Source organism: Lacerta agilis, chromosome 1 (assembly GCF_009819535.1).
Source record: "Lacerta agilis isolate rLacAgi1 chromosome 1, rLacAgi1.pri, whole genome shotgun sequence".
Classification (NCBI taxonomy): domain Eukaryota; kingdom Metazoa; phylum Chordata; class Lepidosauria; order Squamata; family Lacertidae; genus Lacerta; species Lacerta agilis.
The window spans coordinates 114,158,138-114,176,603 of NC_046312.1; the positions used below are offsets into that span (position 1 = coordinate 114,158,138).

Sequence of the window (18,466 nt, forward strand, 5' to 3'; positions counted from 1 at the left end):
AATGTATGGGGTGTATGTGACCTGGGACACAGGTTTCCCACACTAATGTGAACTAGATCATACCTATACACAGCTGGGGGTGACCAAAAGCGAAGGAGAACTGAGCTACTGTGCCTTAAATACAGTAAAGGGGATTTACTGCATGCAACATTTCTGAACTCTGCAACAAATGGGGAGCCTGTGGTATTCCAGATGTTATTGAATGATGGCTCCTATCCATATCCTGACCATTGGCCATGCTAGCTGGGGATGATGGGAGATTATTGTTGTTATTGCCCAAAAATGTCTGGAGAGTCACAGATTTCTCATCTTGTAAGCATGGCAAATGGCAGCTTCTGAATTTCCTCTTCTGCATAATTATTAGAGTCACAAGACCCCGTCCTTCTTTATTTCTGGCTACCCTACATTTAAGCCTTGCTAAATGTATTACAAATGTACTGTGATAATGTTTTTCCTTCATACGTTTTCATGGCCTCAAGGGCTTTCAAGATACTTAATGTGAATCCATGAATTAAAACAAGTTCTTAACTGGGGTTTTATTTAAAATATTTTCCCAAAAAATGCATTGTCTCATGAAAATATGATTACTTCCCACTTATATTATCTCTCCTTTTCCTATGCTGGAGTTGTTTTTAAGCTTCCCCACCTCACCCATTACTATTTATTCCCCCCCTTTTGCTCAGTTTTCTTCTTGTTTTAACAGTGATTCCAACAGAGGATGGTGATTTCTAGCCAATCGTTGCTGTACGATTGTTCAGTTTTAATAAGTGTGATCAATACCATCAGCTTCCCCCTTTAAATGCTAATGAATGCTTTAAGAGAGCAGATGTGGACACACAGTAGAGTGTAGATTAAAATTAGGCACAGAATTAAATTGCTTACAAACAGCAAAGGAATCCATTTGGACATTCTTAATAACCAACTGCAGCAAGCTGGTGAAGCCTCAGGAGCAGGACCGCTGCTAAAAAAGAAAAAGAAAAAAACCAAACAAACCCAGCCCTGACACTTTCAATATCAAAATATGCAAAACATTCATAATTATACATGTTTTGATGCAATTTTATATGGAACCCCTAGGAACCTATTTTTCATGGCACCTGTTAACTTGGCTAGGCAGGTTCCAAGGTGAGAGAGGCCTGAGAAGAACAGCAGCGAACCCAGCAGAATTAAGTGTGTTAGCCTGGCCTTTTCTAATGGGGGGGACTAAGGACATGGATACCTCTGATATACAGCTGTTCCCTCCGCCAGCCCTGCCCCAGCAAGTCCAGAGAGGACAACCCTGCTTTCAATAATGTTTTAACAGTGGAAAATTAATTTCCAGCCACGACAGTAGAATGGGCTGGCAGATTTGTCTGTAGCGCTTCAGAATACATAAACAGCATTAATAATCTGAAAAAAAATTGAAGCGAAAGAGCTGAGCTAGAACGTTTTGGGTCAACGTCCCCCGCACTAAGCCTTACAAATTTTTAGTTTAAATGTGGGGGAAACATTCAAAACTTGTATCCCCTTAGGTAGTTTGAAATGACATAGTTCGGCTGTTTGTAAGGTGGAAAAAGTGGCTAGCTGGAAGAATGGACTAACGACAAGTGAAGGATGCCAACTGGACTCTAAATAAGAAATGATACGGCTATGCGAGGAAATGATGATGACCGTATGCTTGGAACTGGAGCAGGAAACCTGATTTTAAGAAATTGTATTAAATTAAATTAATTTTGTTTGATTTGTAATAATTTGGAAAATTGGCATAGTTCACTCTACCAATTTGGGATTCTTCTCTCATTTTGCTTCACGTATAGGCTAGGGCTGGGTACACACTAGCTGATTTGTAGCACACACAAAAATGTAGCTTTCCTCAATCCAGAAGCATTCTTGCTCATTCCCAACACACTGCTTCCAATCTAGATTGGTTTTAGATCCCATCACCCGCAAGCGTGGGTATGGTTACTTGATACACATTTGAAAACTCTCCCTTTGGTTAGGTAATCCACACCTTTTCGTCCTTTAACCTGCCCCAGGTGAATGAAGGAGGAAGTGATTATGATCCTGGTATAAACCCATCTGCATTGTCATTGGGCGGATGTAGGTACAGCCACTCCACTGGCTTTCACTGTGAGCTAACACAGAATCCATGAGCAACAAGCTTTTATTTTTGGAAAAACGAGTTCCTCAGGAAGCACTTTTCAGGGGCAAAAAAGAAGCAATGGGTCTAGAGTGTGGGGGCTATATTGGAAAAACAAGGACAGTGGTACCACGGCTTGGCTCCCAAACAAATTGGCTCCTGAACACCACAGATCTGGAAGTGTTCTGGTTTGCGAATGTTTTTCAGACGCCGAATGTCCAACGCAGCTCCCGCAGCTTCCAATTGAGTACAAGAAGCTCCTGCAGCCAACCAGAAGCCGTGCCTTGGTTTTCGAGCTGTTTCGGGAGTTGAACGGACTCCCGGAAATGGATTAAGTTCAAGAACCAAGGTACCACTGTACTCGGCCTCCACTGAGGGTAGAACAAAATGGCGTGTGTACGCAGCCTAGGCCTCCATTTCCCTAAGTTTCAAATAAAAGTTTAGCCACATGATAAAGCTGCTTTCATGGGAAGCTGACCATGCAGAATCCCAAAGTCCTCCCCTCTCCTGTAACAATCCCAATAGGTAGGTTAGTGGATTGAAGTGTTGGCTTAACCTTTGCTTTTCTCCTTGCCCTCTAAGTAGCAGCCATCTGTTACAGAAAGCAGCTATCTTTGGCAACCCCTGCAGAGTATGTGCAACCCACTGCCGTACATTGGCTTAACAAGGCTGTGCATACTCAGTGGGAGAAGCAGGGAGCAGGCCCATTGCAGGCACCTAGCTCATTAGCTCAGAACACTTTGGATGATGCCTGTTGTCTCCTATTTGTAAAGCCCTAAACCCTTAAGGACAAGGTCAGGACTGAGGTTTCCCTTAAAGTTTTAAAGCAACTTACAGATTTCCACAGCGCTGCAAATTCCTTGTTCTGCTGACGTTTTCTATCTTATAAAGGGCCGCAAGTTTTTAGTTCCTTATTGCCCATCTGAGAGAACTGCGGTTGGGCTGAGGTGACCCAGAAATAGAGGCCGTTTCCATTCCAGCCTGGAAGACAAAACCCTAAAGACAAAACTTTGGAAGGATGGAGCTCTGTTTTAGTAATCTGATGGCACTTAATGTAAAATTATATCGTCTATGCAACATTCATTCAACTGCTGTTTGATGTGGGATAGTTTTATGTTATAAATCCTTTGCTGCGAGTCCCTTCAGAGACCTCTGCAGAGTAAAGGATGTTAAGAATCATACAAAATAAATACTAAAAATAGTTATACATGTGTGAATCTGTGCTGTGTGGTTGAGAATTCTTGAATAAATGGAAGCAAGTCATTTCTGAAAACTTGGGTCTCTGTGCTTTCCCCTCTTGTGATTCTGAGTTGCATCAATGGCAGTAGGGCACACCATCTTACTGAAAGCTAGGAAGGTTTTATTTTCTTTAAAAAATCCTCTAGTGTATTGCAAGAAGGGGGAGAACAGATTTGGGAAATAAGGAGTAACTGCTCCGCATATACATACCACTTCAAAAGAAAGATTTGAAAGCAAACCCTCAAGCCATTCCTTTTCATAACGGACTGATGCAGTTGAATATGCTAAGTTTTGTTTTCTGTTTATACAGAGTTAAAAATTTCATTGCCAAAGCCAACAAGAAACATTGCCTAATCCAAAGCATGTTTACTCAGACAAAAGTAATATTTAATGCAGTGGGACTTACTTTCTTGTTCAGGACCACAGTCTTAGAAGACAAATCCCTCCCCAAAGGTACCTCAGTAGAATTACAACATGTATTAACAGTAGTTTATAAGGCTGAGTACAATTAAAATGCAATTAATAAAAAATATTTGCCATATGTTAATAAATAGTCATACCAAAACAATAAAAAAAATAAAACGAGAGCGATCAAGGCTATTTTTTTTCTATTTTGTTTGCTCTTCTCTGCAGAATATACAGTATTAAATTATTTCATGATCGTAAGAATTAGTCCAAAGGAAATATGTGGGGACTGCATCTTTAAATGGAGGACTGGGGTTCCCCCATCACCAGAGAGGAGCCGAGAGGTGCCTGGGTAGGGTGCAGTGAGCAGATCGGGAGAAACAAACTCAACAGGACAGGACATTGTAATGAGAGCTGCATACGTAAGGAAAGGATAACCTTTCCAGTCACATTTTTTTTCAGCCATTGTGTTACAGGTGGAAGGCAGCTGTGTTTTATGGACATATCCCTACAGGATCAGACTGAAACTATGGTGATTTCTTAATTTAACACTTGTAGAAGTACTAAGTTAAAATCATGAACACCCAACCGGAAGCAAAGAGAACTTGCAGCATGTGAATATTCACAATGCAAACAATAGCATCATATTCACCAGGCTGCAGTGAGAAGAAACCCCAACAACCCACCCCTGTCATGGACTTGTGGGTTTGATCTCCATGAGAGGTAGTGTATTCATGTTCAATAGCGGTAGTCTCACATTCATTGTCAGGTGAATCTTTAAAAACACCCCCCCCACACACACACACAAACACTTTTTTCTGTAGAAACTAAATGTCCAAAAGAATAAAATAAAACCTATTTCTCAAAAAACATCAATGGACTTTCTTCTGGCCGGTTCCAGTTCCCTTTGACTTCTCTTCTCTTTGTTTGCCAACGATATGCCGATGAGACTTTTTCGAATAATCAACTTTTGTCCATCCGCCTTCCCCAACTTTGCTTCCCTCTTCCTCTTCTATTTTGGGTTTGCTTTCCGTTTTCAAGGGCATCCCTGGTATCAGCTTGGGCTGCTGTGGGTAATGAGGAGACTTCCTGTCATGTGACCTCGATGAGTGTTGACTGTACGTTGTTGGCTGGGAATGCCTGCGGAATTTCTCTGGGTTCCTAGCAGCCGCCTGAGCACCTCCTGAACTCCTCGCAAAGCGCCTTCCGCTTCCCGACACGCTACGAGAGTCGCCGCTGTGGTAGCTGTGCCTGCTTTTAGTTTTGGACCTGTCTCTTTCCGAGGGGCTATCCGAAGCTGCACTGGAGGTGCTGCTTCCCTTTGAGTTCAAGTGCAGCGATGATAAATACGGTGTCGGAGACGAGCCTCTCGACTGGCTCAGAGAAGTGATCTGATAGGTTACAGGAACCTGGGTCCGTCTCACAGCGGCAGCGTAGGTGCCTTGGTTCTGAAGGTACGGCAAAAAACCGTTAGGGCTGTGAGGGCGGGAACGTTGGAGAGAAGGGCTTGTGGTCCCTCGGCGCAGTTTCAGTGCATTCATCCATTGGGCATCAATACCTGAAAGGAAAACAGAGGGCATCAATTTTGAATTCTAGGTAATGGATTTCCTTCTGAGGAAGCACCAAAAGTAAAGGGCTGTCCATGACTTCGCATAGTTGCCGGTGTCTTGTAATCTGTGGGCTGTCTGGCCAGGTCACAGTCTGACAGGCAGGGCAGTTCGTTTGCGGGTCATAGAGAGAAAGAGAGAGGTGCTTAGCTCACTTGCGGTTAGTTTTTTTTTATTATTAAGGGAAGCAAAACAAAGAATATACAGATTTTTCTAATGGGTAAAACTGTCTAAATGAAGACGTCGTTTGGACGGGCTTGCAGCCCCTCCTTAGCACTCCCTAGCACTCGGCATCAGGCCCCTCTCTCTGTGATTGTTTGTTATGGCGACCTACATGGGACTCCCTCTGTGTTTGCCTGGCTTGCTGTTTGGCGACATACAACAGCCACCTCGTTCTAGGAGTAGAAGGGGGAGGCAGGCTGTCAGTAGAGAAGCTGTCAGAGGGAAGGGTCTTTCTCCTATCATTGCTGCCTGTGCCTACATCCAAACTTAGGAACCTCATCCTCCTGTCCTGTCCTGGGGCACCTGTCTGCTCCCATCTCTTCGCTATCCCTCAAGCCCCCTGCTTCCAGCACTTCCCAGCTTGTCCACACCTGTGTGACTGGTGTCCCACCACCAATCGCCAAGTTCGAAATCCTCTTCCTCTGCATCTTCCCCGTGGAGCTCTTGGTTGGGCAGATTCCACCACTCTTCCTCATCCAGCTAGTCCCTGGCAGGCCACCAATCAGCCCTTTTCTTATAGCGGGGCTGCCAATGACCTTGGGGAGCTGTGTTGTTAAGCCCTTTTCCTTCCAAGGAGATTGCAGTCACTGAATAATGTCGATGCATGTGTTAAGAACACTGGTTCTTCTGGCAGGATTTAGCATTCGGAGACATGACCTCCATTGCTCAAACAATTCTAATTGTTTATAACTGTGCGATGCCCGTCTATGCAACCCTTGAATTAGGCAGATCCTCCTATATATAAATTAGTAGATACAACCATACACTAAAACACACGACTAAACAGCACACACTTATTTTTAAAGCTCTTCAGCCTTTATTCATTGACTTGGCAGACTTCTAGCTGTTCGTACTATGTGCAAAACAAAATAAAAAATTCTTTCCAGTAGCACCTTAGAGACCAACTGAGTTTGTTCCTGGTATGAGCTTTCGTGTGCATGCACACTTCTTCAGATACACTGAAACAGAAGTCACCAGATCCTTCAATATAGTGAGGGAGTGGGGAGGGGTATTGCTCAGAAGGGTGGTGGGGATGGGTGATCAGCTGATAGGTGTGGAAAACCTGTTGACGACTCTTAACGGCTGTAATTAGTCTTGTAGGGAAAGGCAAGGGGTGAGATGGCTAAAGATAGCTTTGTTATGTATAATGAGATAAGAATCCAATGTCTTTGTTCAGACCAGGTTTCTCCGTGGTTTTAAGTTTGGTGATTAGTTGTAATTCAGCCACTTCTCTTTCCAGTCTATTTCTGAAATTTCTGTACTATGTGCAGTTAAGTTTTTGTCCATTGAAATAAGCTACAAAGTTGATATGTCAGGAAAGCTCTGATCCAATGGATGCTGGAAAACAACTGCAAAGCTCTTAGTAAGGGCATTTTAGAGCGATGCCTTCATTTTTTTGCTGGGTGAATGGGATGAGCTAAATGTCCTTCCTTCAACACTCTGCATCATTAAACTTACTGGAATTTAAACTTACTGGAATTGGATCTGCTCCGAGGGTTGCCTTCTGAGTTTGGGAGCGATGTCTGTATTTTAAGCTGTATTGACTTCACCTCATCTTGAAGCTTCACTTTACTCCATTCCACTGGCTGGATATGTCTGGTGGATTTTGGAGTTCTGACATTGCTCTGTTCAACGAGATATTCAGAAGCAAAAAATATAAAGACCCTCATCGCAGTCATGTAGTGTTTGTCCAGGCACTGAACTTAGGATTGTGACATGGATGATACCATAAGTTCTCACGCTGAGTTTGTTTAATATCCTCTTTTAGTTTGGCCGAAAAGAATTTTTTTTCAGTTGTGCAACCAATCTGGCGGCAAATTACACTTTCTCTTCCCCGTCCCCCGCCCAAAATAGTGTACTGAACAAGGGCAAGATTTTAATGGCTGCCTTTTAACAGAACCGTTTAGTAATTATGAGATCATGTAGTGCTTCAAGTAAATAATCTTTTCTGCCAGAAGAGGTAGGCACTAAAGAGGTATTGTTGCTGAGGTTCCCTTATGTTAGCTTGCCTATAGTGGCTAGCTCTTTAATCCTGCTGTCAGGCTCTGAGACCTGTGAGGAGCTACAGTCTGAAAGGAACCTAGGGTTATTCTTCCTGTTAATAGAAAGCTACTGTTCTTCACTTCTGAGGCAGGCGAGGTCCAGAATTTTCCTATATCGCTCTCTCACTGCTTGAATGCATGCCACAGGACAGAGCTGAAATTTCAATTATTAGCCTCAGTGTGAAATATCCCATTGGTCTTTATGAAACACTTTTTTTTTTGTAAGTATCCAAAAACCTACTCATACAAAGGCTAATTTCCATCCTATTATACATAGCTAAATTGCTTCTAGATTTTATTTTATGTTTTCCCTCTTGCCCTTTCCCTTCTCCTGTTGTTCCTCTGCTCTGCTAATTAGCGTTTTGCCAAAAAGGTAAGAAAGATTGTCTGTTCAACAAACACCACCTACACCGACCATTACCCAAAAGGAAGAAGAAAAAAGAGGTAGGTGTGTGTGTGTGTGTGTGTGTATATATATGTATGTATGTATGTATGTATGTATTTACACTTAAGGGAGCCAGCTTTCCTCTGGGTGTGATTTCTGAAGATGGCATTCAAATTCGTCTGAGAAGTTGGTAGTTTAAAATTAATTACACTATTTGGCGTTGACTACAGTGGGCAAGAAAGTTAAGGCATGTCAACTCCTTATTCTGAAACCCTAGTGGCAGAAGTAGTGGGTTGGCTCCCCCCCACCCCCACAACACTTACCTCATAAGTAACTAAACATTCCACAGTCTGATCGTCTTCTATTCCCACAATCCATTTCTCCATTACAAATGGTGGCTGCAAAATAAAAATAAATGAAAGAGACGTTTTTGTTTTCTGCCTCGTTGTGCGAATCAGCTTCAATGCATCCATCCTCTGTCCTTCAGAAGGAGTGAAAACAAGCCAACACAGAAACCGTGTCAAATGACTAAATAAATACAAAAGTACAAATCTTAGAACATGATGTCTCATTTGGCCTGCATGATTTATTTTCATATTTTGGCATTTCATTTTTTGTCATGCTTTTATTGTTTTTTATGCAACCAACTGACCGATTCATTTCATACTGTATACTCATTGCTGGTTAGAAGTTTAGTCATAGGTGTTGTTGTTGTTCAGTCGTTCAGTCGTGTCCGACGCTTCGTGACCCCATGGACCAGAGCACGCCAGGCACGCCTATCCTTCACTGCCTCCCGCAGTTTGGCCAAACTAACATGAGTCATAGGTACATGCCCTTAAAAATAAGTTTATAGTAATACCTCCGTGAACGTCTGCCTCGTCTAGTGTCCATTCCGGCGAATGTCCGTGGCAAACCCGGAAGTACCGGAACGGGTTACTTCCAGGTTTGCCACTCGCGCGTGCGCAGACACAGCACTTTGCCCTGTGTCCTTTTCGGCTAGCGGCCGGGGCTCTGGAACAGATCCCGGTTGCAAAACAAGGTACGACTGTACCAGGCTGCAGAAAACCCGTTTGGACTACTGCAATGAGCTCTACTTGGGGGTACCTTTGAAGGTAACACGGAAACTACAATTAATCAAGACTGGTGACTGGGAGCAGCAACCGAGACCATGTAACACCGGTCCTGAAAGACCTACATTGACTCCTAGTACGTTTCCGAGCACAATTCAAAGTGTTGGTGCTGACCTTTAAAGCCCTAAATGGCCTTGGCCCAGTATACCTGAAGGAGCGTCTCCACCCACATCGTTCTGCCCAGACACTGAGGTCCAGAGCCGAGGGCCTTCTGGCGGTTCCCTCACTGTGAGAATTGAGGTTACAGGGAACCAGGCAGAGGGGCTTTTCGGTAGTGGCACCCGCCCTGTGGAACGCCCTGCCATCAGATGTCAAGGAAACAAACAACTACCTGACTTTTAGAAGACATCTGAACGCAGTCCTGTTTAGGGAAGTTTTTAATGTTTGATGTTTTATCGTGTTTTTAATATTCTGTTGGGAGCCACTCAGAGTGGCTGGGGAAACCCAGATGGGTGGGGTATAAATAATTAGTTGTTATTATTATTATTATTATTATGAATGAGCTCTAATACAAAGTCTTGGGGTCCAGACTTGACCAAGCAGAAGGCCACTTGTGCAGCTGGGCTTTTCCCCACCCCTCCTCCTTACTGCAGACCCCTTCTCCTGACAGGCTACACCTTACACACTTTTCAGAAGACCCAACAGGATTTCAAGCAACGAACACAACAACCTTTCTCAACCTGGTGCCTTCCAGAGGTTTTGGATTACAGCTCACATCAGCCCCAGCTAGCACAGTCAACAGTCAGGGATGATGTGAATTGTAGTCAAAAATATCAAGAGGGCACGAGGTTGAGGAAGGCTGGGAAGAGAACATACTCGATAGCAGGTTGAGTCTAGGGTCACTTCCACACCAAGCACTTAGGGTTGAACTGCCATTCTTCAATCACTCCCCATTTTTATGGGGCATTCATAGAATTCCATAAACCACTCAATTGTCAGCATGTATTTTCCTGCAGTTCTTCTGTCTTTGAACTAAACAAATAAAATTTAAAGATAACACCCTTTCCTAATCATCCCCCCCCCTGAAGAAGCATTTTAGCATTAGTTGAAATATTGGGTTGAAAAAAACAAACAGGCTGATAATATCAAATGAACATACAGGAAAAACAGTGCAGTTTTTCGAATTGTGTGGGAAATCAGCTCTTTGGGGTTCCCAGTGGAAAAGCCATTATTATTAGCGCTAGGAATCCCCTGTCCAGAAGCAGTTTTCCTAGAATAGCACATTTCTACCATGAATCTGGTGTAGGTTTTTTTCCTTCATAAAATGGAAGGAAGCTGGCCAAACCTCATAAATCCTAGTGATTATAGGCCTGGTTCAAGACACCTTCCCACTAAATATGCCTGTTTTATTTCCCCATTTTAATAACATGAATTGCTGCCAAAGGGCAACACTTTATTTTTCCAGCGCACCTTGATGAACACTCTTCTCATTTAGAACTTGTCTGTACATTGTCTGATGTATGATTTACCTCGTTACGAACCAAAAAAAATCACACACTTTAATTGTAATATCGTAAAGCGTGCCATCGCTTTCTCATTACCATGACTGAAAAGGTAAATGTTAACAGAAAGAAAGAAAGAAAAAATCTATTGTGATACAAATGTGGGAAGGGGTGGGGGGTCTTTAAAAGCTGCCTGCAGAATGAGTTTCTATAGGCACAAAAGTCTGCCGCTGTGGTATTTTAATACCTTTGTTCGAGATCTAGGCAATCATGAAAGCTTCAAGCCCGTAAACAGAACCTTACCTTTGTCATCTTTAAAATCTCTGTGTCAGGTAAGTTAGTGCTAAATGTCACATCTTTTATGTAAGTTACGGCAATCTCATCCCCATCCATTTCCATGTACATCTTCCATTTACAGTCCTGGAGCGGAAAATAAAATACAGAATATCAAAACCGGACACTGGAGCAATTGTGACTTTTTGTTGTCTCCAAGCAATAAATAAATAAATAAATAAATAACAATAAATTAATCAATTTTATATTATCTTAGGGACTGAAGCATCCAAACTCCATTTTAATGTGAAATAATCCTTACTTGTCAGCAAGAAAGGTTCTTAAATGGGTTTGGGGACAACTCCTTATCCCCAAACAACACGGAAGGTCAGGGGTTTAATCTGAAATTCCTACCACAGGATAAAAAGACAACCCGCTTTTCAGCAATTTAAAATTTAAACAGGTTGCCTTTCCCACAGCAATGCAAAGGGCCATAGTGAAATCTTTTAAATAAACTTCATCCTTCCGAAAATGCTTCGTCTCTATATGTACATATAGCTTTAGCTGGCTCACAGCTCAAGTATTCTGCATCAGCAAGGAAGAAAATGTGATGGCATGCAGGAAACAAACAAGTGTCCAGAGAGCAAAACTTAAGGACTTTTGTTCCACATATATGACAGCCTTTCTCAGCCTGGTGCCCTCCAGCTGTTACTACAGTCCAAAAGTAGCTGAAGGGAACCAGGTTGAGGAAGTCTGTTATCTGCAAATGTCACCCAAGTTATAATATTATTTACATGTGCACCTGGAGCATGTTTTCCTGAAAGGATCAGAGAAGCCATTTGAGCTACGCACATTCAACAGGTGCCCTGTTATTTTGGGAGCAAGTGCTGAGGACTGTTTTAATAAGCAGTCTAGGAAAATTCATAGATCAACAGCAAATGGCCCTAAAAACAAGGCATTTCAAATTATTTTCAATTCCTCATTAAGCCTTTATTTAATTCATGATTCCATTTCCCAGGAAGGCATCACAGAGTGATTAACAACAACAACAACAACAACAAAATCAACAATTAAAAGAATTTGAAATCCGGAAGAGATAAAAAAAAAAAATCTTCCCTTCCTTCCTCTCGGCTGTTCAGGGCAATATACATTGGCCGTTCCACATTTTATCCCTATCACACAAGGATGAGGTGAATGGCTCAGCCACCTAAGGTGTTTCACCAATAGCACACCCTGTGTTCATTCACATTTTACAGAGAAGTCAGACAATTCTGGTGACAACTAATCGTAGTCCACTGTTTTCTACGTTGATACCTCATGTTTTTAAAGAATGATTAATAAAGAAGAAAAAGAAGGGGGGGGGAACCAGGGAGTTGCCACACCAGCAATCTAATGTGGCCAAGGCTTTTGTGCCTTTAATTACATTGTGCATCATTCAGGCTTTGGGGGGTTTTGTGCCTTTAATTACATTTTATTGCCTGTTTTCTGCTGATGGTGGAAGTAGGTATTAATAATGACTCAGTTAGGACTGACATTGGGGCAATTAGTTTCTTCAGCATTACTCCTCCAGCTGTGATCAACAGGAAGCAATGAAATGAAAAGAAGAAGGAAAGAGGAATGTTTTAATTAACATTAGGAAGGACTTGTGAGAAAACATTACAGAAGGGCCTTGGCCACCGGGAAGGGCATTGATATAGCACTGTATTAAAAGCTGTGGGTAACCAATGTTTTAAACCTGCTTCCAGCTAATTATAGAAAAGCAACCCCTTAGCATCACTAAAGGGTTCTGTGCATAGCTGTCAACTTTTCCCTTTACATGCGAGGAATCCTATTCGGAATAAGGGAATTTCCCTTTAAAAACGGGAAAAGTTGACAGCTATGGTTCTGTGTGTGAAAACAACTTTAGCAATCTTCTAGCATGGATTTGAACCTAAATGTCCTTAGTCCAAGTCCTACAACCACCACACCAAACCTGCTCTTTTTGTGCACGGTACAGCAAAGAAAAACAGGACATTGAGAATAATTTTTTACTATATATCCTTAACAAATGTTAAAATGGCAATCAAAAGACATTCCACGTGATTTAACAGCAAAGGCCATGTTTTGTATCAAATCCCTGTAAAATGTTGTTATTCCAAAGTCCATTCAGTTGACATAAATATAAAATATTTGGGCTCTTATTCATTATTGTGTTTTCATATGTTATTTATTTATTTATTTTTAAATCAGTTTCAGCAAAACTTTAAGCAGATGGAACAGTCTTCTTTCTGTATGGGTATAACCCATATTAACTTGTATCACTGTAGTGATGATAATTAGGCATAGCTGCCGGAAAATGATCCCAGCTACTTCATGACTCTCCAGGGGCCTTGCTGCCGTATCTGCCGTCAAAAAGGGCTTTCAACTCTGGTTAGCATTGACCCGTTACTTCTTAAGGAGACAGCCCAAGGACAAATATTTAGGGGAATCTGAAAGAAAGCTGCATTGCTGCCAGCATATGACAGAGCAGTATCATTTTGGAAGTTTAATATAAGATTACATAATTAACTATATTCAATTTAGACTTGGTTATATGTGTTCATTTTTTAGTCCCTTGCTTTCCATTTTTATCTTGCGTGCCCTGAAAACCCGCACGCGAGCTCAGATATATATACCGTATTTTCCAGCATATAAGATGACTGGGTGTATAAGATGACCCCCAACTTTTCCAGTTAAAATATAGAGTTTGAGATATACTCGACCGCAGATTCTCCACCCGGCGTATGACGACCCCCAACTTTTGAGAAGATTTTCCTGGATTAAAAAGTAGTCTTATACGCCAGAATATACAGTGTATATATATATATATATATATACACCCGGCGTATGACGACCCCCAACTTTTGAGAAGATTTTCCTGGATTAAAAAGTAGTCTTATACGCCAGAATATACAGTGTATATATATATATATATATATATATATATATATATATATATATATATATATACCCTGTACGGTATCTCTACATCAACCCACAAGCTTCAATATTCAATACATCTCAAAACGAAAAGCACAGGTTATGGCTACTTGACCCCCAATGGTTTCATGTCACAGGATGGTCTACTCTACAGTGGCAAAAATACAGAAATTCAGATACATATAAAATACTGTAACTTGACCTTGCTACTGAGGAAGAGCGGAGGACAAGTACAAGTAGATTCAGAGCTGATGAAGCGGCTGGGCTAAAGCCGAAAGGTTGCTCAGTTGCGGATATGCCTGGAAGTGAAAGGAAAGTCCAATGCTGTAAAAAATATTGCCTAGGAACCTGGAATCTAAGAACCATGAACCTTGGTAAGCTGGATGTAGTAAAAAAATGAGATGGCAAGAATAAACATTGACATCCTGGGCATCAGTGAACTAAAATGGACGGGAATGGGTGAATTCAGTTCGGATGACTATCATATCTACTACTGTGGGCAAGAATCCTGTAAAAGAAATGGAGTGGCCCTCATAGTCAACAAAAGAGTGGCGAAAGCTGTACTGGGATGCAATCTCAAAAATGATAGAATGATCTCAATACGAATCCAAGGCAGACCTTTTAACATCACAGTAATCCAAGTTTATACACCAACTACCGGTGCTGAAGAAACTGAAATTGACCAATTCTATGAAGACTTACAACACCTTATAGAAATGACACCAAAGAAGGATGTTCTTCTCATTATAGGGGATTGGAATGCTAAAGTAGGGAGTCAAGAGATAAAAGGAACAACTGGCAAGTTTGGCCTTGGAGTTCAAAACGAAGCTGGGCAAAGGCTAATAGAGTTCTATCAAGAGAACAAGCTGATAAACACAAACACTCTTTTCGAACAACACAAGAGACGACTCTACACATGGACATCAACAGATGGGCAGCATCAAAATCAGATTGATTATATTCTCTGCAGCCAAAGATGGAGAAGCTCTATACAGTCAGCAAAAACAAGACCTGGAGCTGACTGTGGCTGGACCATAAAGAAGACTGATCACCGAAGAATTGATGCTTTTGAATTATGGTGCTGGAGGAGACTCTTGAGAGTCCCATGGACTGCAAAAAGATCAAACTTATCCATCCTTGAAGAAATCAGCTCTGAGTGCTCACTGGAAGGACAAATCCTGAATTTGAGGCTCCAGTACTTTGGCCACCTCATGAGAAGAGAAGACTCCCTAGAAAAGACCCTGGTGTTGGGAAAGATGGAGGGCACAAGGGGAAGGGGGCGACAGAGGATGAGATGGTTGGACAGTGTTTTTGAAGCGACTAGCAGGAGTTTGGCCAAACTGCAGGAGGCAGTGAAAGATAGGCGTGCTCTGGACCATGGGGTCACGAAGAGTCGGATATGACTGAACGACTGAACAACAACAACAACAACTTGACCTTGCTCTGCAGGAGATGAGTAACAGGCAATGGTACAGCGACCATAGTTAATTTTACAGTGCTGGGAAATGGCACTATCGCTACAAAGAGCTTGGAGCAGAAAGAATGTAAACGTTTTGCAAAGATGTTGTTGAGAATTTGGAAAATGGAAAACAAGTTCTCAGCAGAGTCATTGAATATGTGATAAGATTAAAAACGAAACAAAATCTAAGACCTGAAATAATTAGAGGTCCTCTGTTAAGTTGTAGTTATAGCTCCAGGTACAACCTGAAATATGGGAGTAGCATAGCCTCAGTTGCCAGTGCCTGGGGCAGGCATGCATGTGCTGGGCGGGGAGCTCCAGTCCAGTCCTCGCTGCCCACAGAGCAACCCCACCACCACCAGAGCAAAGTGGGACCATGCTGAGCCACCTGCCCCCCATGCAGAGGGGAGCCTGGCCAGCCGATACAGCCCTTGGTGGGCAAAGAGGAGCACCGGGGGCACATGGTTTGCACCCCCTCAAGAATTGTGCACCCAAGGGCCACAGCCCTCCCCAGCACCACCCATGCTATGCCAAGCAAGTGCAATCTTAACCATGATTACTGAGAAGACACCCTGGTTACAATGGGAACTTACCCCCAGGTGGCCCTTGAGATGCTGCATTGCAACTCTCATCATCTTTGACCATTGGTCTTACTGGCTAGGCAACAACTGGAGGACCACAGCTTCTCTGTTGTATAGGATTGTAGCCTTATTCTTTTAATACCAATGAGGTTCACATGAGTAACTCTTCTTTTCTCGTTATATATTTTGGTTCGAAGCAGAATAGGATAAATTGCAGGGCACTGAACAAATTCTGGCTTCTCGGTTGTATATTGACACAGACACACCTTCCACAAAAGCATCATATGGCTTATCAGAAATTAAATCTGAGATCCTGTGGTCCCTGGGAATGTGTCCCAGAGGCCTCAGGATACAGCAGGACTCCCTCTCCATTGGAGAGAAAGCTCCAACCAGAGAGAAGGAGATCCTGCCTTCCCACTGTTGCAGAAGTTTACTACAACCTGGCTCTATGGACAATGTTGGCAGAGTCAAAAAGGGGGGAGATTGGGGCACATCCGGGGAGGAAAGGGGAAGGGCTTGGACCCCAAGCCTTCCTGATCACCTGGCACCTACCCCACCTCTGAGCTAGAGAGAGGTTTAGGGAGAGGCCCAGAAGCTAGCACAAATCTCTCCTGATTTCTCTCCCCATTGTTTCTATTGAGAGGCAAAGTTATTTTAAAAAAATATAATAATGAAAAAGGATGGAGAGAAAGAGCACTTCTCTGCACTGCCGGCAAAAACCCAGAAGGACTTCGCGTAAGGCTATTCAGTCGTCTTCACAGGGCCTACCTCCTACATTAGGACTGCAGCCTTAGTCTAAGAAACAACACCCACAAACAACAAAATCACACTGAAAAGGGTTTGCTAATTGAAGATTCCCATGGAGAATTTCACATGAAAGAATGGAAGTTATAATGTTTTTTGTTTTGTTTTATAGGTTTGCAAAGTTTCCCCATCATTTCTCGCAATTCAGACAAAAAAAAACTACAATTGCTACTTGCTCTCTTTAGCTAAAACTATATGTAAAGCCATGATGTAAAAACCATGGCATCTCTTACTCTGACAGTTTAAACAGATCTGATAGCCCCATACTATTAAAAATGGACCAGAAGCAGCGCTGTCCATTACCGGTAGTTCTTTAGATCCAGAAGAAGGAGCTGTGGGTCGCCGACCCCCTTTGACCCCTGCTCTCCTGTGCCAAAGAACTATTGTGCATAATGATTTCACCCTTTATGAGCTATGCGAGAGAAGAGGTGCAGCAACAGAGATGGTGGCATTTATTTGCAACACTAAGCTATGGTTTAGGGCTATGTGGCTGAGCCAAAATAAGCTGAACTGGAAAAGAAGAAAAAGAAAGGTTTTTTTGTTTTTTGTTTTAAAGAATCCCAGCTTAGCATTCTGTTCAAAGCAGAGATCATGGTTTAAACTGAACTCTGGCCATTTTCAACACAAGCCAACTTCAAATCATGAGTCATGAAGCGTGCATGTTTAATTAGGCAGAGTTGTTTTATCTCTGGTTCTAACGTAACGTGAAAGCCAAATTCCTCATACGTTGGAGTCAAACAACCTAGAAGAGAAGCCCATGAGAAACTGTTGCTTTGCTCAACCTCATCCATGCAGTGGCAAACCATGGTTTACCATGTTGTGGGAACGATTATTAGCCTCCCTCACATTACTGTATGTGTTACTATAAGATATGAAGCAGAACACTCCCCAAAGCAGTATTATATCATTATTTAATATTGGTAGAAGCTAGGGATGTACTATGCCAGCTATGAAATCCCATCCTAATTACCAAAGGTCTCAAGACAGAAGCTTGCAGCAGCAAATTATACATCATTACATTCTTTAAAATCTGAGGAAGCAATTCTGCAAAGCAATAATAAGAAGACAAACACTAAAACCAACTGAAAATTCTGGAGATTTTTGAAAGTGGCTGTGGAAGGAGAAAGCAATAATGAAACATTATCCCCTCCACAAATGATGAAATCTGTACTGGTGGTGAGGCTTTTTAAAAACTCAAGCTGCTTCCTGAACATGGTGACTTTCCCTTACATACATTATCTGAACCCCACTTTGAAGTCATAGGATTTGGTAAAATAAGTAACATTTTACGTTGCAGAAGTTTCATAACTTTTTTTTTTTTGAGGTGTGTGTGTGGGGAGGGAATAGTCAGTTTTGAAGGTGGCCTATATTCAAAATAGGAGTTTTATAAATTAGAACGTGTTATTATTTTTTTAATTCAAGAGTTACGGCAAACTAAAGGAGAAACAGAAAAGGAAGATAAATGAGAGGAAAAATGGAAGTGCCATCTTAGCAGGCAACTGAGTATTGAAAAATTTAAGATGTAATGTAAGATAAAACAAACATGGGGGGAAAGGAAAAGGCTGATCATGCTGGTATGAAAAGTCGTAGCATGTTGATAATTTAAGCTCCCAGTAGCTCCTTTACATTCTCTGCTATTATCTATCTCAGCTGCTGAAACCTGCTGTTTTAAAGGCAATAAGAGTTGGAACTTCTATAGTGTGAGCACCTGGGTTATTTATCATTAAGGCTAACTCTGCTACACTACATTTTATTATGCCCGATTTAAAGGGAGATAACACAAGTATGGTTAATTTGCTT

The 18,466-nt window shown here is 42.0% G+C and overlaps 1 protein-coding gene across 2 annotated transcripts in view; it reads right to left on the minus strand.

Annotated features, from left to right (window-relative positions):
- Positions 1–3,974: 3,974 nt before the first annotated feature.
- MAP3K20 (mitogen-activated protein kinase kinase kinase 20) overlaps positions 3,975–18,466 on the minus strand; it is a 112,681-nt gene continuing 98,189 nt past the window's right edge. For both annotated transcript variants that reach the window (XM_033167984.1, XM_033167993.1), the window contains exons 17-20: positions 10,895–11,011; positions 8,343–8,417; positions 7,067–7,217; positions 3,975–5,321 (exon numbers count right to left, since the gene is read on the minus strand). In XM_033167984.1, the coding sequence (XP_033023875.1) occupies positions 4,636–5,321; positions 7,067–7,217; positions 8,343–8,417; positions 10,895–11,011 (1,029 nt within the window). In that variant the 3' untranslated portion in view covers positions 3,975–4,635. The remainder of the gene's footprint in view (positions 5,322–7,066; positions 7,218–8,342; positions 8,418–10,894; positions 11,012–18,466) is intronic.